Source organism: Babylonia areolata, chromosome 23, assembly GCF_041734735.1.
Source record: "Babylonia areolata isolate BAREFJ2019XMU chromosome 23, ASM4173473v1, whole genome shotgun sequence".
NCBI lineage: Eukaryota > Metazoa > Mollusca > Gastropoda > Neogastropoda > Buccinidae > Babylonia > Babylonia areolata.
Window position 1 is genome coordinate 11,711,845 of NC_134898.1, and position 21,935 is coordinate 11,733,779.

The 21,935-nt window shown below is 41.2% G+C and overlaps 1 protein-coding gene across 4 annotated transcripts in view; it reads left to right on the forward strand.

The window, feature by feature from the left end:
* Positions 1-796: 796 nt before the first annotated feature.
* Positions 797-21,935, forward strand: part of LOC143297891 (uncharacterized) — a 32,150-nt gene continuing 11,011 nt past the window's right edge. The window contains exons 1-12 of one of the 4 annotated variants that reach the window (XM_076610422.1): positions 797-904; positions 3,260-3,458; positions 5,607-8,623; positions 11,049-11,237; positions 13,642-13,762; positions 14,336-14,779; positions 16,292-16,479; positions 17,008-17,117; positions 18,015-18,405; positions 19,191-19,459; positions 20,959-21,121; positions 21,419-21,604. In XM_076610422.1, coding sequence (XP_076466537.1) covers positions 889-904; positions 3,260-3,458; positions 5,607-8,623; positions 11,049-11,237; positions 13,642-13,762; positions 14,336-14,779; positions 16,292-16,479; positions 17,008-17,117; positions 18,015-18,405; positions 19,191-19,459; positions 20,959-21,121; positions 21,419-21,604 — 5,293 coding nt within the window. In that variant the 5' untranslated portion in view covers positions 797-888. The remainder of the gene's footprint in view (positions 905-3,259; positions 3,459-5,606; positions 8,624-11,048; positions 11,238-13,641; positions 13,763-14,335; positions 14,780-16,291; positions 16,480-17,007; positions 17,118-18,014; positions 18,406-19,190; positions 19,460-20,958; positions 21,122-21,418; positions 21,605-21,935) is intronic. The other 3 variants (XM_076610423.1, XM_076610424.1, XM_076610425.1) reach the window with 3 other exon arrangements.

The following is a 21,935-nucleotide window of genomic DNA, read 5'->3' on the forward strand; positions in this document are numbered from 1 at the left end:
CAGCGCCAACAACACGGGCGCAATGCCCAAAATGACAGCAAGGGGCATGCAGCTCTTACAGGCCCCACCTCCTCTTCAAGTTCCTACAAATTGACTGACAAAACACGTTCAGTAACTACAAACTGACGGGACGCACGCACGCACGGCTCACACATAGACAGACTTACGGTCACACACACACACACACACACACACACACACACACACACACACACACACACACACACACACACACACACACACACACATTCCTTTTTAATATCACTTCAATAAAGAGCGCTGTTCGGAAGAATGAACGAACACACTGCATTCACACACAATCAGTAGGCAACAACCATTATAGTAGTTACATTAATACACGCGGCAGCTGCAACAGCAGCAGTAGTAGTATCAGTAGTAATAGCTCTAAGCAGCGGTAGTAGTAGTAGTAGTTGTTGTTGTTGTTGAGATGACAAGCGGTGTCAGACAAAGCAAATCATATACATTCGTTCCTTCTGTAGCATATGGGACATGTACACACAAAAGCGGACGACAATGGTTGGACAACTAATTGGTTGAAAGAAAAAAATTGCGATGTTGAAAACAACACAGCATTTTTCATGCAAAGATTTTGTTTAACCATTGCCTTTCAGCTTCCTTCCCTCTGTTCATGATGATGCTTTGAAAATGACATTTGAAAATTAATTAAAAAAAAAAAAAAAATAAAAAAAAAAAAAAAAAGAGGAAAAGGTTCAGTTGAAAATTGTACTTCTTTTCGGTGAAAAGACGCCCGATGTTCTCGTTTGGCTCTGAAAGACTTCTCGTAAACAGACGTCTGTGGATTTCTATGGCTTTTTATCCGCTTATTTGTTTGATATTGTCGTCACGAGATGGTTTTTAGTTGCCATAATGTCGTTGCTTAATGGTAAGTTCGGTTATAGTTTATTATTATCGCTAGTTCTGTACTTTTAATTTAAATTCACGCGATGAAATCTGGACAGTAAGCTCCAGTTTGCAGGGCTGCGTTGATCATGATCATCATGGTGTGGTTCCACACTTCGTCACATCGTGACGTGAATATGATGGGGAAATTATCCACGTTTGATCAGTCTTAAACAGTGTATATTTTGCTGTCAGTGAATGTTGCATTATTGCTTCACACACCATCGCCATTTGATGCAAGTGTGCATGTCTGCAAAAACGTTCAATGTAAATCGACCGATCTCTGTCGGCAGTCAGTCTTCATTTACTTCGAACTGTGTTCAGTTGCGTAACGTTGTTAATTTTAAATTGTTTTTCAGTTTTGCATATAAAATGGAATAAACATTCAATCACGAATAGTCATGTCATACTATGTTTTGTTTTTTTTAAATTGCTTTTCAGTTTTGCAAAAAAAAGGAATAAACATACAATCACGAATTGTCATGTCGTACTAATATGGATTATTAGCGTTCTTTGATTGCATTAGAATAGGAGATGATACTGAAAGTTGAGTCCTAAGTCAGTTCTTCCTGTAGACAGTAAGGAACTGTTGAAATGTTGTTCATCTTGAGTTTTTGCAACATAAATGACATTCCACTTGTCACCTTTGTAGATGTTTGATATAATGATCAACAGCTGGATGGTTATAATTCATCCCAGATTCACTGTTCAGCAATTGAAAAAAACAAACAAATAAACAAAATATATATATGTATATGAAATCTGGACGGTAAGCTCCAGTTTGCAGGGCTGCGTTGATCATGATCATCATGGTGTGGTTCCACACTTCGACACATCGTGACGTGAATATGATGGGGAAATTATCCACGTTTGATCAGTCTTAAACAGTGTATATTTTGTTGTCAGTGAATGTTGCATTATTGCTTTACACACCGTCGCCATTTGATGCGTGAGAGAGTTCCTCTTCGCTGATGACTGTGTGCTTGCTGCACACACCCATGAGGACATACAGTTCATTATGGACAGGTTCTCAACCTCCTGCAGGCGCTTTGGACTCGCCATCAGCCTCAGCAAGACCGAGTCCATGTACCAACCGGCTAGCTCACAGAACGCCATTGCCTCCCCCCCAACCTGCAATCAAGATCAATGACACAGAGATCAAGTCAGTCGACAAGTTTTGCTACCTGGGCAGCACCCTATGCAGCAATGGAGCCCTTGATGCAGAAGTGATGCTGCGCATCACCAAGGCCAGCTCCGCCTTGGGCAGACTCAACAACAGGCTGTGGAACAACAAAGGCATCAGGCTCAGCACCAAGATGAAAACCTACAGAGCTGTTGTGCTGACATATCGCCGTCACATTCAACAACTTGAGCAGTTTCACCAGAGATGCCTACGAAAGATCCTCGGCATAAAGTGGCAAGACAGGGTTTCCAACCTCCAGGTCCTAGAGAGGAGCGGCCTGTCCAGCATCGAAAGCCTGCTGATCCAGTGCCAGCTACGCTGGACAGGATGCGTTGTCCGCATGACAGACAGCAGGATCCCGAAGATGCTTTTGTATGGCCAGCTGAAGGAAGGCCACCGTGAACTTGGAAGACCCTGCAAGCACTTCAAGGACACCTTGAAGACAAACCTCAAAGCCTGTGACATAGACATCGCTTCCTGGGAAACTGATGCCCTTGACTGCTGTCGCTGGAGGATGCTGTGCTCTAGTGGCATAAAGACATTTTGAAAACAAGAGAATGCTGGCCATTAAGGAGAAGGGTGAGCGAAGGAAGCAGGGCTCAACTTCTGGAGACGTTTTCCCTTGAAACACCTGTGGGAAGTGCTGCGCATCCAGAATCAGCCTCTTCTCCCATATGAGGACATACACTGACAGATAAGCCTGCCTGCCTACTCATCTGTCGGACTGACGGGAGACTCCATCATATATATATATATATATATACATTTCAAATCACAGTTTGTCAGATCCACCTTGGTGAACACATGGATCTACAGAATATAACAGAAGTGAAACAAAGCTGTGATACTTTGGAAATTGCATGAAACTGGCTGACTACTGTACTAGTATGACTATACATACTGGTCACCAAGTCACTGAAACAGTACAAGTATTATCAGTTTGACACCCAACCAAGTACCCAGTGTATCACCCTCAACCCCGGCAAACATACTCAAAATGTCCAGCTGTACACGACTCTTTGTCATTTCATCAAAGTTTATGAAGTACCAAGACGTTATGATCATAGTGCTTGGCAATTTAGTCTGTACAACTACTTCATGCATAAGAAACATAGATGTACAAGAAGTGTAATCTGATAAACAAATAATGTGCAGCTCTTGCTGGTGCTGAGGAGCAGAGTGACCAAGGCTGGAGATACTCCAACAGCTACAACAACAGCAATGTGAACAACCCACATCCTCCTTCATCCTCCCATGGTTCCCAGCAGCAGCATGCATCATTTTCCATGTCTGCTGCTGGCACTGGCAATGTTGGTATAGAGCCACAAGGAGTAAAAAACTCAGTCTCTGAAAAGTGAGTAATATACTACACTATATAGATACTAGTATCATATCACTGTCAGTATTTCGCAAAGCACTTTGGCACAGTTGACAACAGAACAGTGGTCAGTATTTGACTTTCAGTTTGAGAGTCCTTTGTTCAGTCCCGGTATCGGTGAAAATGACTTTCAGTTTGAGAGTCCTTTGTTCAGTCCCGGTATCGGTGCCAGTGACTTTCAGTCTGAGAGTCCTTTGTTCAGTCCTGGTATCGGTGAAAATGACTTTCAGTTTGAGAGTCCTTTGTTCAGTCCCGGTATCGGTGCCAGTGACTTTCAGTCTGAGAGTCCTTTGTTCAGTCCCGGTATCGGTGAAAATGACTTTCAGTTTGAGAGTCCTTTGTTCAGTCCTGGTATCGGTGAAAATGACTTTCAGTTTGAGAGTCCTTTGTTCAGTCCCAGTATCGGTGAAAATGACTTTCAGTTTGAGAGTCCTTTGTTCAGTCCCGGTATCAGTGAAAATTACGAGGGTCATTCAATAAATAAGGTGAATTTTTCGGTATAAGGATTTCTAATACAGATAGAAGCTTACTTTTTTTTATTTTTTTTTACAACGTAGTCTCCCAGCACTGTCACACACTTTTCCCATCTGTGCACAAGCTTCCGTATTCCCTCCGCGTAAAAATCTTTGGACTGATGTCTCAGCCAGTCGCTCACAACACTTTTGACTTCATCGTCACTTTCAAACTTCGTGCCTCTCGTGAACGCTTTCAAGGGACTAAACAGGTGAAAGTCTGAAGGGGCAAGGTCTGGGCTGTAAGGGGGATGAGGGAGCAGTTCCCAGCCCAGCTCGTTGATGGTCTGCACCGTTCGGGCTGCTGTGTGAGGCCTTGCATCTTTGGCACCCACCGGCAGCTGACCTTCGAGTAGCCAAGGTCATCATGGACAATTTTGTGTGCTGTCCCAACAGATAAGCTCAAAGTCCTTGCAATGTCATCCACTGTCACCCTTCTGTCAGACTGAATGAGGTCATTGACTGATTCGATCACCTCAGGAGACCTCACTTCTGTAGGCCTTCCAGGCCTGTCTTCATCCTCAACACTGCTCCGTCCTTCTTTAAACAATTTAGCCCACTTGTAGACATTTTTTTCGGCTGAAACATGTGGCACCATACACAGTTGACATTCTCCTATGAATTTCAACTGGTTTGCACCCTTCAGCAACCAAAAACTTGATAACTGACCACTGTTCAATCCTGGAGCATGCTTCTTGGTCGGCCATCTTTGTTAATCGCCAAAACTCTCTAAGTTTTTTTTAATCTGCAAAACAAATTAAATCCATGTGAAAAAGAAGTAAAACAAAAAAAAGAAAAAGAAAAAAGTAAGCTTCTATCTGTATTAGAAGTCCTTATACCGAAAAATTCACCTTATTTATTGAATGACCCTTGTACTTTCAGTCTGAGAGTCCTTTGTTCAGTCCCAGTGTCGGTGAAAATGACTTTCAGTCTGAGAGTCCTTTGTTCAGTCCAGGTATTGGTGCCAGTGACTTTCAGTCTGAGAGTCCTTTGTTCAGTCTTGGTATCGGTGAAAATGACTTTCAGTTTGAGAGTCCTTTGTTCAGTCCCGGTATCGGTGAAAATTATTTTCACTCAGTTTCAGTCTGAGAGTCCTTTGTTCAGTCCGGTGTCGGTGAAAATGACTTTCAGTCTGAGAGTCCTTTATTCAGTTTTGGTGTTGGCGCCTAAACATAAGTAAGGGAGGAGTGGGATAGGATGGGGGGAACAAGAACAAACTAACATTAAACAGCTATAATAAATCTTACACAGTCCAGATGGACAGTGCAGTTAACCCTCTGCAATCAGATAATGTCTTTAAAAATACAGGCAAGTGAATTCTGAGAGAAGTAAGTTTAGAAAACTTTGAACTCTGACAGATAGTGATTACAACTTACTGGAATGAGGACATTAGAAATGTGAAGAATGCTGCGTTCACTCAGATGTATGCACAGGAAGATCAAATCCGGGATATTTTTTCAGCTAGCACTTTGACCTAAGCATACAGTGTCAGATTCTATAATGCATATTATCACCTCCCTATGCATAGTACATTACCTCAGTATTTGCAGTTGAATGAAAATGATCATTCCCTGAATATGGTATTTGAATATCTTACACTCCTTTGTTTCAGTGAAGCCAGACTAATGGACGAGTTTGAAGGTGACTCAGAGTTTGAAGGTGACCCTGAAGACTATGACTTTGAAGGTTACACAGAGAACTTTGAGGATTATCCTGAAGGCTTTGACCTGGGGCACTATGATGATGGTCAGGGGTATTATGGAGATGGAGGGGAACAATTCAACAGTGGCCAGGGTCATTATGGGGATGGCCAGATCGATTTTGAGGATGACCAGGGACACTTTGAGGGTGGCCAGCACCTATTTGAAGATGGACAAGAACACTTTGAAGATGGCCAAGAACACTATGAGGATGGCTATGGACCCTATGGGGATGTCCAAGGACACTATGTGGATGGCCAAGGACACTATGAGGATGGCCAGGAACACTATGAAGAGGGCCAGGAACACTATGAAGATGGCCAAGGGCACTATGAGGATGGCCAGGGACACTATGAGGATGGCCAAGGACACTATGAAGGTGATCAAGGACATTACGGGGATGGCCAAGAACACTTTGAGGGTGATCCCAGACACTTTGGTGATCCTGGACAGTTTGAGGAGAGCGAAAGACAGTTTGAGGTGGGCGAGGGACAGTTTGAGGAAGGTGAAGAACAGTTTGAGGAGGGTGAAGGACAGTTTGAGGAGGGTGAAGGACAGTTTGAGGAAGGCGAAGGACAGTTCGAGGATGGCCAAGAACATATGGGGGATGACCAGCCACCCGGTGAGAGTGGAAAGAGCCATAGTGAGAGTGGGCAGGGTCAGGTTAAAGGTCAGAGGCAGTTTGAAGGTAGTCAGGAACACTTCAAGAGTGGCTCAGCTCAGGCTAAAGGTCAGAGGCAGTTTGAAGGTAGTCAGGAACACTTCAAGAGTGGCTCAGCTCAGGCTAAAGGTCAGAGGCAGTTTGAAGGTAGTCAGGAACACTTCAAGAGTGGCTCAGCTCAGGCTAAAGGTCAGAGGCAGTTTGAAGGTAGTCAGGAACACTTCAAGAGTGGCTCAGCTCAGGCTAAAGGTCAGAGGCAGTTTGAAGGTGGCCGGGAACACTTCAAGAGTGGGCCGAGTCAGGTTAAAGGCCAGTGGCAGTTTGAAGGTGACGAGGAACACTTCAAGAGTGGGCCGGGCCAGTTTAAAGGTCAGAGGCAGTTTCAAAGTGGCCAAGATCAGGTTAAAGGTCAGCAGCAGTTCGAAGGTGGCCAGGAACATGTCAGGAGTGGGCAGGGTCAGGCTAAGGGTCAGAGGCAATTTCAAGGTGAACAAGAACACTTCAAGAGTAGGTCAGGTCAGGTTAAAGGTCAGAGACAGTTTGAAGGTGGCCAGGAACAATTCAAGAGTGGGCCTGGTCAGATGAAAGGTCAGAGGCTGTTTGGAGGTGATCAAGAACGCTTTAAGAGTGTACAACTACAAGGGCATGTCAGAGGTGAGAGACATTTCAAAGGTGATCAGCAACAAATAAAAAATGGACAAGGGCAGTCTAAAGATCAGAGACACTATGAAGATAGTCAGGAACACTTCAAAAGCCATCAGGGACATTTTGAAGGCAGCCAGGTGCACTTCAGGGGTGGCCAAGGACATTTTAGAAGTCAGAGACACTTTGAGGCTGGCCATGAACAGATACAGGGTGAACCGAGACACTTTGAGGGTGACCCAGAAGATTTTGAGGCCTATCCTGATGATTTTGATGATGAGGATGAGTTTTTTGAAGATGATGAGGATTTTGAGGGAGATGAGGAAGACTTTGATTTTGAAGATGAGCAAGGTAACCTGATACAGGACAGCCGGATTGAATCAAGTTCCAGCTTTCAGAACTCTTATAACAAATATGTCATGAGCCAGTATCACCATACGGATGTACAGTCAGACTATGATGAACAATCAGAAGATGAACCTGATGATGACATGGAGCAAGAAGGTGAAGATGAACAGCTCACCAATCAGTCTGGTACGAGGGAAGTACCACCACAAAAAGGCAGGCAGCCACAGCCAGGCAAGTCTGCCCAACAAGAGCACCAAATGAGGCTGCCTCTACGAGTGCAGGACAATCGTGAATTTAGCCCAGCACCTTCTCAGAGTGTCGAACCTCCAGAACAGCAGAATGTGGGTCAGAAAAGCGCAGGTCCACATCGGACCCAGCAGGAGGAGGAGAAGAGGACTAATCAAGAACCTCCTCATCACAGTCCTAAGCACCCGGCAGGTCAGAGGCATTCCCAACAAGCTGGCAAACTTCCCATTCTGCAAGCTAAGCCTCGACAGCTAGCAGCACAGGCAGCAAGTGAGGTGACAGTGACTTCACACAATGTCACAGTCTCAACATACAACCATCACCCTAGAAACAGCAGTGAAGTGATGTCCCAGAATCAGCGACAGGTACCCAGAATGCCAAATCTGCGGATGAATTCTCCAAATCAGTGTCCTTATCCGTTCCCTGGCCATGGTGTCAGGTATGTCTCACAGGGACACAGACTGGGTCAGAGGGGAAGAAAAAACTGGCATATGCCCCAGAGAGTACAAGTTTCTCATGCCCACCAGACTGAAAGACAGCGTGTGTCTTCAGGACCGCTCAGGTATCCCAGCATGGAGCAGGAATACAGGAGCGGCAGAAAGTATGGCTTCCCATCTCAAGGAAGCCAGCAGCCTGCTCCTAAACAAAGACCTCCACAGCACTTCCACAGACACCCTCAACCTCATCCCCGCATGCAGACATCAGCTCACTCTTTTGTTCGTGGCCCTGCACAGCCACCAAGGCCCTGGCCAGCACCCAGGGGTCCCTCCAAGAATATTGTGGAACATCCTTCACAGGGAGTGGTTCACAGGCCTCCCAAAGTCAGTGCTCAAAGACTTCCACAGCCATCTTCTGGAAAGCAACCCTCTCCAGCATTTCAAAGGCAGGGGGTGCCTCAGGTGATGCAGAATATGCCCCAGACGATGGCAAGGAACCGTCCTCCTGCACCGTCTGGGACCTTCCCTCATCAGGTGGAGTCTGGTCAAAGAGGAGGAAAACCACTAGTTCGAAAGCAGAAGACGCTGAGGCAGGGTAAGATATTTGGTTTTTATCCACCCGTGTTTTTTTCCATACACATACATCATTACATGATAAATATGTCTGTATTCACTGAACTTGTAAAATCAGTGTTTGTTACAGAAGTGGTGTTTTTACTTTATTTCACTATGGCATATTTAAAGAATTTTCACTCATTCTGAATAACTAGCTACTGGGCGCACCCACAGACATGCATATTAGAAGTACAAATCTGTCAAATACATGCATACACATTCAGCCTCTGAGTCTGATAAACACACACTATCACACACACACATACTCAGCCTTTCTCTCTGTCTCTCTCTGTCTCTGTCTCTGTTCTCTCTCTCTCTCTTCTCTGTTGTGCTGTTAACATTGTTTTGCTGTAACAGTAAGCACTGTTACGCAAAGAGAAATTTATAAGAAGTGATGAAGCCACAACTGATACTGCATCAGAAAGGAATCCTAAAGTAATGACATCATTCACTGATTTAGAAACAAGCTTATGGTTTACTTTCTAGCTAGGTGAGTGGACAATGGCCATAATGCATGCAAAGCCAAAGTATTGCTGCAAAATATTGCCAAGTCAGCTGCAAGTCTGTGTGTCACTGTATGTAATGATGTTTGATTTAGCACACAGTATGTATACTGATATTAAGATAATAGATAGAGGAGTTGTTGTTTCTAAATCAAGTTATCAAATACATTCAGAAATATAGTTTATTATTACTATTATTTTGATATTATTTAATTAATATCATCGTGATCATCACCAAAGTATTATAATTTGCAAGTCTTTTTCTTTTTCCGTTTTTTTTTTGAGAGAATGATTAATTTGCGTTTGTGACAAACTTGTGCATCACTGAATGTCATTGTGGGTGCATGTGAATTTGATTTAGATATATAATATGTAAATTATGTTAGGTAATTGTTCTATTCACTATTCAGTCTGATTTAAAAAAAATGTAATTTTTAACTTTTTTTGTGTCTCTTCAATTTTTTTTCTAGCCCTGAATATGCCTTTATAGTTTATATGGTTTGCAAAATTCAATGGCAAAATTAAATTATTACTAGGAGTAGAATGAGCAGAAGCTGGTCTACTGATACAAGTGATAAAAAGTTGCATGATGTATCATGCACTGTTCTAAATTAAAAGAATAAAGGTAGGATTTAGTAATACTAATAGCAGGGTTAAACTTAAAGAGTAGATTTTTTTAAATATATTATTTACTTTTAATCTTTTATAAACATTTGAAACATATTGTTAAGAACCAGTAATATGGGAGGTAGCATAGTTAAAGTGAACAGCAAAGAGTCAAATAGAATAATTACAGTATTAGTAGGGGTTACATCATATAGGGCTGGATCAGAAGTAAAAAAGTGCAAGAAAGGTTGGAGCCATAGACTTTCAGAGCTTTTGAGCTTGTTTACTTTTTGTTTTGAATCATATTTAGCTTTGTATTGAAGACTACTCTGGACTTTATTAGTCTGTTATTGAAAATAAATCAGACAAAGAAACAGTAATTTCCTTTTGTAGGTCTCTATGGGCCGCATTGGCCAATTGTGTTTCACTCCTGTCTGATTGGTTTCTAATCTGGGCATTTGATTTGTCCAGTTGAGCTGCGTAATACATTATATTAAGAAGTACATACATTATATTAAGGAGGACATATTATACAGGGTTCGTCACTAACGGGAGCGCTGAGCGGAACGCTCTGAAAAAACAAATTGCGCTCTGGAAAATTCCTTGACTCAGAGCGCTTGCGCTCTTGATTTTGAAAAGACATAAGCATACACTACTGTATCTAAATTGTTATTCCATTGTCCATCACAAACAAGAGTCAAAAGCGCGATCGTTTTGCATTTACCGAAGTTTGAAAGCCGTCTGTTTACGTTTTGTTAGTTCAACCGGAAGTAGGCCTAGTGAATCAGGGGAGGCTATGCAAAAGAGCGCTCTTCAGACTTGAAGAGTAGAAAAGTGGAGCACACGATCGATTTCGCGGCCGTGCAAAATCAAAATGAATTTATGTTTGAGACTTGTTGCTCTATGTTTTTAGTGTGCGCTCTTAGTTTTCAGTTTGCGCTCATCAAAATTCTGAAACTAGAGCGCAGGCGCTCATGTGAAAAAATGTTAATGACGAACCCTGTTATATATTGTATAAACTAATGAAGAAGTGTTTATTTTTTAAAAATATATTTCAAATTGATAAAAGATGCATGTTTGAAAAAAAAAAGTTCGGCTTGTAAACACACACGCACACAGAAAATGGCATTGGTTATATTATTTTTAATTCTATAGAGATCAGACATAGCCAGCTTCAAACAAAAATAAAGCGTGATCTGTCTTCCTGTCAAGACTTAACTCAATGAGAGACAGGGTGAAGAATAAAAATATAACCTTGGAGGTCCATTCTGACAGCTAGCACACTTTGTCCCACAGAGATGCAGCAGTTCAACTTGCCATCCCGGCAACCCAAGGTTATAGTTCAAGGTGAAAGGCAAAGAGGGAATCGGTGCCTGCAGCAGAACACTCAGTTCTCTGTACAGCGAAGTGCAGCCAGCAGGGGTACTGTTTTACATTGTGGCTCTGATGGCAAAAATTATCTGTGCCCTAATCCTGATTTTTTACGTGAGTTTTTTGTTTCGTTTTGATTTTGTTTGCTTTATTTATTTTTTTTTTTTTACATGTTTTGTGTTATGTTTATATTTATGAATATTTTATAGATTTATTGTTAAAAAAACAACAAACAAAAAACAACAACATTTCATCATTTAATTATATTTATAGTAGAGAATGGACAGATGGAGTGAAAGAGACAGATTGGAGGGAGGTGAGATTAAACGACCTCTTGGCACACGTCCGTAAGCTCAGGTTGTTAAGGTCTTAGTAGGATTGGAAGGAGAAGGGTATGCTTATAAATATATTCACATACGTGCATGTTCATGCAAGGGCAGAAGATGAGCAATCCAAAAACATTGACAAAATGAAATGATAGGATAAGATATGAATACAATGACTGTTGTACTGGTCGTACCAACAGTAATATGTACCACACACACATTCTTGCCAACCTCGATGTAAAATGCAATGAAAAATGATAATGGATAAATTAAGTATGTGTGGGGGGAATCATTGTTGTATATCACTGATAGGTAAGAGCATAAGTTCCTCTTTTTCCAGTTTCCTTTTTTCTTTTTTTTTTTCTTTTTTTTTGCTTTGTTTGTGGTTTTATTTATGTTTTTCATTTTTGTTTAATGATGGGCACTGCACAATAGCCAAGAGGTTAAACTTTATATTCTCTAAAGCAAAAGCGTTAACTCACTCAGTACGGCCAGTCCTCTCTTCTCCTCTACACAGACCCCTCGGATGTCCAGTGGGTGTCTGAATGACCCAACCTTTAGCTTCCGTCGTCAGAATTGTGGTATTCTTTGTCAACATTCACCTCTTCAGTGTAAGAGCCTTCCGCTTGCAATATTTTGATGATGGTAATTGGGGTGAAAAGCTGTTAACGTCGTCTCTTTCGCCGTTCGTATGGAGAGAGTTAAGACTGTCACTTTCATTCTGACACTGAGGGTCTTTCCTAATAATATATCATGGCATCTGGTGGATGGAAATCTGCTCTTCCCATTTTCAAAGTCAACATTATGTTCTGATCTTTACTACTGATTCCTAAATCCCCATTAAGTGTTTATATTCCATAATGAATATATACTGAACATTAAGTATGTGTGTTAAAGATCCTGTAATCTTTGTCAGTGGTGGTTTATGGAAAGGTACCCAGCATAAACACCCAGAAACAGAGGGGAAAAAACAGTTGGACACATCCAGACAGTATATTTGCACTAGATATGTATGAGTGAATGTGGGAGTAGCAGTCCACAAACACAAAAGAAGTTTTAATTAATGAAGGGTAATTTAATGGTTGAAATGTTGGTTTTTTTTTGTTTTTTTTTTTAATTAAAAAAAAAATTAAACTGTGGCATACAATGTTGGGAAAATCAGTAGACATGTAAAAAAGTGCAGACTTGTTATGTCAACTCTAGTTTAAATTCAAGACTTGTCACAAGTGAACACACTTTCTTCAAAAAGTATTGGCTTGTTATTTCAACTCTAAAGCCTAAGTATACACAAGATTCAAAAAGTTTGTTTCATGTGAACTTTATGAAGGAAATAAAGGAAGTTGAAAAAACTGTTTTTTAATACCTACCTTTCACAATCAGTGTCACAGCTTTCTTAACTTTGAGGGTCTTTCCTAATTATCAAATTTCTTAACCTTGCTTGAGCTTGATTCATTGTATTATTGTTTTCTGTGTGCTTCTGAATGTTTGACCTGTTAAACTGTATTACTGTATGGTGTATTTTCTGAATTACTCAATTAGTCAGTTTGGTGTTCTGTTGATTGAAGGGCATTTGTTTACAGTGAATGAAGGTGCTATTTGATTTGCTTGCAGTTACATTGTAAAATGTACACTATGTACAAACCACAATTTTGATATAGGAAGTGTGGATGGAACATCCCATTTCTGCTACTGATATTTCTTCCTCTCAGTCTCTCTCTCAGGCAAACATGACGTGATGATGCCTTTTGCTTTTCCTTGTGTTCTCTTACATTTCCAGTGGGTGCCTTGTTGGAAGAGGAAAGAACTTGTCGTCTTTTTTCAAGATTTTATGTTGCAAGAGAAAGTTCAACAGGCTCCACAGGTTTCTTGTTCAATATTTCACCTATTTTCATTTGGGCAGTAAAAACACCTGCTTACTGTGTGTGCTGCATTGATTTTTTTTTTTATTGGTACACTGTACAGTAATAACAACTCTGCTTGCAGTGTGTGCATAGCTGGTAAGTATTCATTGTCCATCTGATGCATTCCAGTGCAGGGATTTTCCATCTAAGCATCTTTTCTGATTGTTGACTGTTTTGTATTTGTTGGATGTGACAAGGCAAGTTGTCTAGCCAACCTCTCATGTATGGAAAGGGTTTAGTGAGAAACACTTCAGACTTGGAGCATGTAGAACGTGTGTTGTCATTTTTCAGAGGGCCCAGTGATGGTTCGTCAGGCCCAGCAAAGACTGAGCCCCAGTCATGTCAACAAAGGATGTGGAAAAGGGGGTCAGGATTCCCCTGTACGTGTACACTCCACATCTGACAGGCAAAGGTGAGAACATACTTTCCGAACAAATCTGCCACTATCCCTCTCCACACCTCCTTTTAAATTACATATTTCTGTCTGCCTTTGGATTCCCTGCATTTTTACTCCGAAAGACTGAAAAATGTCTTAATTTGAACATCCTTCCATGCTTATGATAAATTCACATCAGATTGAGGATCTTTGGCGTGGGTAGATTTATTGGAGATTGTTGTTGGAGGGACATAGTGGCAGTCTTCATCCCAGGTGGGGGCAGGGAAGTGCTTACTCAGTCTGGCTCCATGACTTAGCAATTATTGCCATGAGTAGAGGGCTTCGTATGAAAAGTTGGTGTTGTCTTGCATATGTGTTGAAAAAGACCCAGCTCAGTTATCCACCACCAAAGTGTTTTCTGTTGATCTTTCCCCTTCTTTATTCTTTTTTTTCCCCTCTGGGTGGGTGCAGGTGGAGGGGAGTGGGGGGGATTGGGAGAGGGGAGGATTCAGGGTAGAGTAAATGGTGTTTTTCTTTTTTGGAATGGAGGAAAAGCCTTGACAGTTCTAGTTTTACAGATCAATCTGATACGTTACCATTTGCCTACAGGCCAGAGCAGGGTGGGTCTGCCACGGCTACCACCACCAACACCATCACCACGGCTGACAGCACGACCACCTACACTGTGGCCGACCAGTCATCAAACAGCCCTGCCCCCACGGCAGCAGGCAATAAGGCTGGGGACCAGCATGCAGTAGAATCAACAAACAAACGCATGGCTGATGATGATGATGATGATGATGATGAATACGATGCCATGAACGGTGAGATGGATGACGACGATTTTGACTCTGACATGGTGGGCTATGACGAAGAATTTGACGAGGACTTTGAAGACGATGATGAAGACTACTACGATGAGGAGGAAGTGTTGGAGCATGATGCTGTGATGCGTGAGATGGAGGAGATGGGGGACCTCTCCCCTCCTCGTCTGCCTGTGGGTGTTGCACGACGACCTAGCGCCAACGAGGGATGGCCGACACCCTTGCCAAGGTAGGACTGGGTTGCCCAAGTTGATGGGGCTTTTGTTTTGGCTGTGTTTCTTTCCTGATACAGGAAAAAGATAATGATAATTAGTATTGCTGGCCTTTTGGGATTTCTCTTCTGTTGTTCCTCCTTCACCATTGGTCAGAAGTCATTTTTCATAATCATTACAGCTCAGTAGTTAACCTAACTATTATATCGTAATTTTTTTTTTCTTTTTTAAATTTAAAAAATGTACATTCAAAACATTGGACAAAAAAGAGGAAGAAGAGAAAGAAGAAAGGACAACGAAAAAGACAACAACAACATTAACAACAACAACAAAAGATTTAAGAAGAAAACAACAAAAAACAACCACACAAACGAAAATTGAGTGACAGGTAAGAAGAAGGAAATAAGGTACAGAGTGATAGGCAGGTAACAAAAGGGCATCAAATAGAAAATACAGGAGCAGTGATTTAAAAATACATTTACATAAAATGCCCGATAGTTTTCAGATTATAACATTCAAAGACTCGCACACAATAAGAAAACAAATTGAAGCCAAGTATGTACCAACAACTAGCAAAAGTGCCTTAAATAAGTGTAGAATACATCCCCAAACTGAAGTGAAAGAATAGTAATTAGGATGGTTCAGAATGTTCCAAAAAAGCACTAAAAACAAACCAGGCTGTGTGAAATTTTGTATAGGTACAATCGATTTTTGCGTTTTGTTATTCTACTTTTTACCTGTATTTTAACTCTAATTGGAAGGCAGATTTATTAGGCTTTAAAAAAAAAATTATATCTAAAGATATAAGAGTTTTAAGACTTTGCAAACATTATGATAAAATCAAGTGTTGTGTCTGTCTCAATTTGTGATTCTGTGCCAAATATATCATTTTCATTCAAATTCAAGTTGAAGGACAAGGCACACACTTCATTTAATTTTCTTTTGTAATGTGGACCAGAAATGATGTACACACATTCACATCTCCATAGAAAATATTCAATTGAGTCTCTCTGATCGAGACAAAAAGTGCATCTGTCATCATCAACAATTTTCTTTTCCTTTAAAAGTATATTTGTTGCTAGTATCCTGTTTATTATTTGAACCTGAAGCCATTTTATCTTTACATCTTTTATTTTGTGCATTTTCAAATAAACCTCTTTCCAATTCTTGATGTGATCCTTTGATTCTATTTTAAACAACAGTTTGGATGTAAGTTGTGTGTTGTTTGTATATCATAGTATTGTTTTACACCTTTATTTACCAAATAAAGAGTTCTTAAAGCTGTAGTTGTTTCCAGTGACTTATTATCTTTTTATTAGTATGCTGAAAGTCTTTATATAATTTCTGAATAGTTGTATATAACGTAATTTTGTGATCTGCATTTCTGATTGGATTATCTTGATTGACACAGTGAATTATTTTATAAATATTTTGCAGGCAGTGGGTGGTTTTGAGAATCTGCAGTGAAATTGGGGTTTATTAAATGATGATATGTAACACTAACAGTGAAGTTTGTGACGGATATACAGACGGCATGCTGAGCTGTATCTGTATCTGTCACGGCGCAGCATGAATAAGAAGACGACAAAAGTGGAGCCGGAAGCAGGTGGCGCAGGAGTGGAATTTGTGTCCTCCAGCAGTCAGCGTTCCTGCAGCTCTCCTGTCTTTGGGTTCACGCCGAACACTGTTGCAAAAGAATGCACACCTCCATCTCCAGGTAAGCGTTTGTCTGAAGGTTTTTACTACCAGTTGAGTAGAAATAATCTACTTAACAGATCCAGGTTTTTTAGTCTGTTACAGGTTTCAGACTGGGTTTTTTTTTTTGTATTTTGTTTACGCATATGTGTAAGTAGAGATACTCTATGTGTTGTAATCATTGGTTTTAGGTGTCCATGTGTCTGTTTTACTATGTCACTCACACACACACACACACACACACACACACACACACACACACACACACACACACACACACACACGCACATGCTCTCTGTCAACAATACACAACCCAAATACGTAACGACACATCACACACATACATATACACACACACACACACACACACACACACATACACACACACACACACACACACACACACACACACACCACACCACACATACACACACACAAACACATGTACTACTGTGGAAGGAGTCTTCACAGTCATATGAAGCAAGCAAGTCTTGACTTGACTTTAAAAAAAATAAACATCAGGCATAGAAGCGTCAAACTGTGTTTGCAGGGCCTGAGAAAGACTCGCACCTGACACCTTTAGAGCCTGTCCAGCCATCCATTCCACCTCCCTCAGACCTCCAGGAGCAGAGGGGCTGTGCAAAACGTCCCCTTGCTGATGTGAGCTTTAGAAGTGTAGTCTCTCACTGCAAGAAATATTAACAGATGATTATGCAGATTTACACTCACACCTCTCAAGATGGAGCTTGTGTGTACAATAAGAACTGTTTGTGGGTAAATATACACATGCATAAAACAAGTATCACATGCCATAAACAAATAAGCATGTGCACATGCAAACAGGTACAAGAAAGTTTCAGTTTCAAGGAGACATCAAAGCATGCAGATTGATCTCTCTGCTAAACGAAAAAGGATGGGGCTCGGGGTTGTAACAGATGCAAGAAGGAGAAATTACTTGTGTGTATGTGACAGAGTGCATGTGTGTGTGTGTGTGTGTGTGTGTGTGTAGCATGTATGTCAGCTTGTGTGTATTAGCTTTGGAGGACTCAATCAGTATTATGTTGACATTCAGATTAGTACATGGTTCACAGTTGTTTGCTTGAACCGAAACCACCTGTCTCCAGTGCAGCTAAATCAGCTTTTTCTTTTAGTTAACATCCATTAAAATGAAAGCTGCACTCACTGAGTTCTTTAAAATCAATAGTCTGAGCTACAGCATGGATTTGAGAAAGCGAACCAAACAGATGAAATATTATTCTTCAATGCATGATCATTCAAATTCTTGTTTGTCACTTAAGATTATTTACTTTTTACTGTTAGAGATACTTCAAGTGATGCAACTGCACACACACACACACACACACACACACACACACACTGACATGTATGTACGTGACTGCTTTCCCATAGACACAAGCACACATGTACACAAGTATAACGATTTTGGTAAATAAAGTAGTTTACAGTATATGTAAAATCATTTCATGGCAGTGGAATGCTTTGATTTCATGCAGAAAACCCAACATTACAGCCATCTATTTTCTTTTCCCCACCCAGGATGAGGAAGGGACGACACTGTGTAAATATTGTGGACAGTGCAGCAGTAATTTGAATTCGTGCGACGTGTGCAAGAGGAACTTTCCTCCAGACATTGAAGTGTTCATAAAAAAACGAAAAACAGATACCCCAGACTCTGTGTTAGAAAGAGAAAGAACTTGTGGTGGGGGCAAGGTGAACCCTTCCCCATCAACGACCAATTTCGTGCTGGACAAAAAGACATTCTATGGGAAAAAGGTGGCAGCAGAGGGTGGGTCTTACTCAGATGAGGAGGAGGAAATGGAGGACAACTTTGTCATCAAAAGCACAGAGCGCACCTTCAGTCGCCTTCAGGGGAACAGAGGGAACTTTCCAAACCAGCGAAAGGTGTTCAGAGGAGTCAAGGAACCAGGTGGGGACCCCCTTCTCTCTCTCTATCCCTCTTGCCTTCCATGTCCCCATCTGTCTTTCCTGTCCTTTTTGGTTTGTTTGTCTCTGCATGTTTCTCTTCCTCTTTTATCTCTCTGTTCTGCTTCCAGTGTGGAATATGGTTACTGAAAATTGTTGTTCCAGTGATGGTGAAGCCAACTTGGGGACAGTCAACATTGGAAAGCAATAGAAGCAGCAACAGGAATGATTAGATTTGAAGACTGAAGTGTTTGAATGTGTGACAGTGTTTTCAAATTCAGAGGAACTAAAGATAGGTTTATGACATGGTAAGCTGTGTTATGTATGTTTGTGTACACATATGTGCTAGCTTGGAGGATAGGAGGATGAGGTGTTAAAACAGGGTCCAGAGAGAACCTGCCACAGGGCAGACATTTTCCTGCAGCTGCTGTGGAAGGGCCTGGTGATCTTGGTACCACCAGTGGGTTTGTGCAGAAACGAGGACAAAACTGTCCTGACCTTCATACAAGGCCCTGGTTCACTTAGTCTCTGTTGTTGCCTTGGGAGGGTCTTCCTATTTTATTTGGGGAGTTGTTGTTTTTCCATTTTGTTCTTGTAGTTTGCTTGGTTTTTGTCGCATTTATAGCCATTTAGATGGTGGTGGGTGAGTTGTTCATCTGCTGTTGCTATCTCAGGTTATGAAACTTAAGTTTCATGATTATCTGTGTGCTACGAAAATCAGTAACAGTGATGATATCCAGTGAACATTAATGTGAAGTTTCATTATGTTCTGTGCACTACAAAAACCAGTGACGGTGACAATATCCAGTGATGAGGATGAAGGGCCCAGCACTACTGACAAAGGGCAGCCACCTTCCTCATCGAAGCCGGCAGCTGTGAAACCAGTGCCAGTGACAGCTGTCACAACAATCACGTCAGCGGCAGCAGCAGCAGCAGCAGCATCTCATACGAAGGTGACTGCAGCAGCTCAGGAGAAGGATGACAGCTTTTTTTCCTCCCCGGTGGCCAAACCTACCTCAACTTTTGGTGTGTCACGTCGCAGCAGAATGGAAGACGCGGTATGTTGTTTAGTGTTTGGTGGGTTGCTGATGTTCTCACTTACTTGATTGATTGATTGCAGGCTGTTGTTTCCTTTCAATCATTAATGATAATGATAATGAAATGCTCTTTTAGAGCGCTGTTCCCTCACAAAGAGGCTCACGGCGCTTCACAAATTACATGTAACAGGAAAGAAACAACAGTAATCAAGAAAATTCAAATACAACTCATCACTCGTGTTGCTCCACAAACTGCATGTTGCAAAAGAGAAGCAAGTTGTCAAGAAAAATAATCGGTCATGAAGAAGCAAACACCATCCTCGCATCATGAACAGCGCACACACACACAATACACACACACACACACACACACACACACACACACACACACACAAGAATCAACTATGAAGAATATTTAATCCTTTGACCCCATTTGGGGCATGGAGGATATTATATAACAGCAGTAGTATTTTACACCAAAATTAAACATGAACAATTAAAATAACGTAACTATCAGAAACAGAATACAAACTATCTGAAACACAACATAAATGATGATAGTATTTTTCTGGTATTAAACCCCAGGATAGATCAGACTACATCGCTCATCTTTGCAACATTGCTTAAGTTCAGCCAAATTGTCACACACACACACACACACACACACACACAGCGCCTTCCACCCACACATACACGCACAAGACTGGACAAAGTAGTAGGTCCCTCATATATAACAGCAAATTTTACTAAACTTTCACTCAAATGCAAGGCAAAAAAAATGTTTTCAGTTGGGACTTACAGAAGGCTAGAAAAGAACTCTGTCACCCCCAGTATTAGCTAACTCACTGTCCACTAAACAAAGGCGTGATGCTGAGCCCACTGCTGTGATCTCTGTCTTGTCGGTATTGAGTTTCAGTTTGTTGCTGCTCATCCATGCCAGCATGTGATGAATACAGTTTTTGATATCAAATACAGCAGTAGAGAATTCTGTGGGACATGATCTTTTGGACAGCTCAGTGTCTTTATAGACTGTGATGAGTGAAAATAGGTTTTTTGACATGATGGTGTGACTGGTAAAGTCCTGGATTGATCAGTGGGGTGGTGAACTGAGTGCACACTTTGATTTATCAGCAAAGTGATGAACATTGATTTTATGGTTTCTTTTAGTGATTGTTGAGGATGTACTGATGTCATTTTGTTAATTAGCTGTTATTGATTGGTTTATTGGCTAATTACTTTCCACCACCTGGCTGATTGTCAGTCATTTTGGTTTTGTTTAATTGTGTATTGTTGGTCATTGGTTGTATTATTTTTCACGCTGTTTTGCTGTTTTTCTTACCTGGATGTCACATTCTTTGAATGTTTTTGTTTTTTTGTTTTCTTTTCATGTATACGTTTGTCTCTTTTGTGCATTTTGGCTGTCTTTAGCCCTCATATCCCCCTGACGACACCCAAGGTTAGGGACTGGTGATGACAGTGATGATGATGATAGTAATTCTTCTCCCCTCTGTTTGTTTCAGGCTGGACGATGCATTCCAAACCCAGCTCGATCTCGATCTCCTCTCATGCGGTTTGTTGGAGAGGGTATTTATTTCAATGTCAGGGGTATCCGCATTGGCTCAATGAGAACAAGCGGTCTGGAGGTTCGGTTCATGACTCGAAGCATCGCATTCACAGTCATAAGTGAGTCATCGCTGCTTTGGTTCTCTTCCTTTTTTGTCCATTCTGTCTCGCTTTATTTCTTCTCTATTTTTTCCTTTTCTTTAAGGTTTACATACCTATAGGGATGATGAAGAAGAGGATTGGGTCTTGTTTTATGATGATTACAGTGAATATGAATTCACTGCCCTGATGTCTACAAAAGGCAGTGGGACCTTAAACGTTTTTTTTTTTTTTTTGTTTTTTTTTTCAGATGTTATCTTTTGAAAGTTCACCCAGTTATTCTCATTGATACAGAGGCTGCCGTTCTTTTCTAACCAGGCGACAGAACACAAGAGGAGCTGGACTTTTTTGTGTACGTCACGGACATCAAGTCGATTGAGTTCACCCTGAAGCCGCCCCAGCCTGTGGCCTTCCTCCATGTGACACCGGGCTGTGGTGGCCGTCTTCGCTCTCATCTCAAAATGGTACACGACTCCCCTGAGTACTTTGACCCTGGAAGTCGGGGTAAGGCTTAATGATGATAATGACAATAATCATTTATGTACCACCTTTCCATGTAAGACGTGCTCAGTTTGCACAGTACAGTGTAAAAACTGATGTATAAAACATGTATTTAAACGCTGAATGAAAAACATATATTATGCATGAGCTAGCACAGACTTCTTACAAAGCACTCAGACATTGATTTGTGTTAATTCACACAAAGAAATCATTACACACTTCACAAGACTCATCATACATCGTGTATCGCAATACTTAAATGATGCATGTATTCTGTGTCTGTGGTTGTTCCCTTTGATTGCTGTGTCTGTTTCTTGTGTGGTTTAACCCCTTG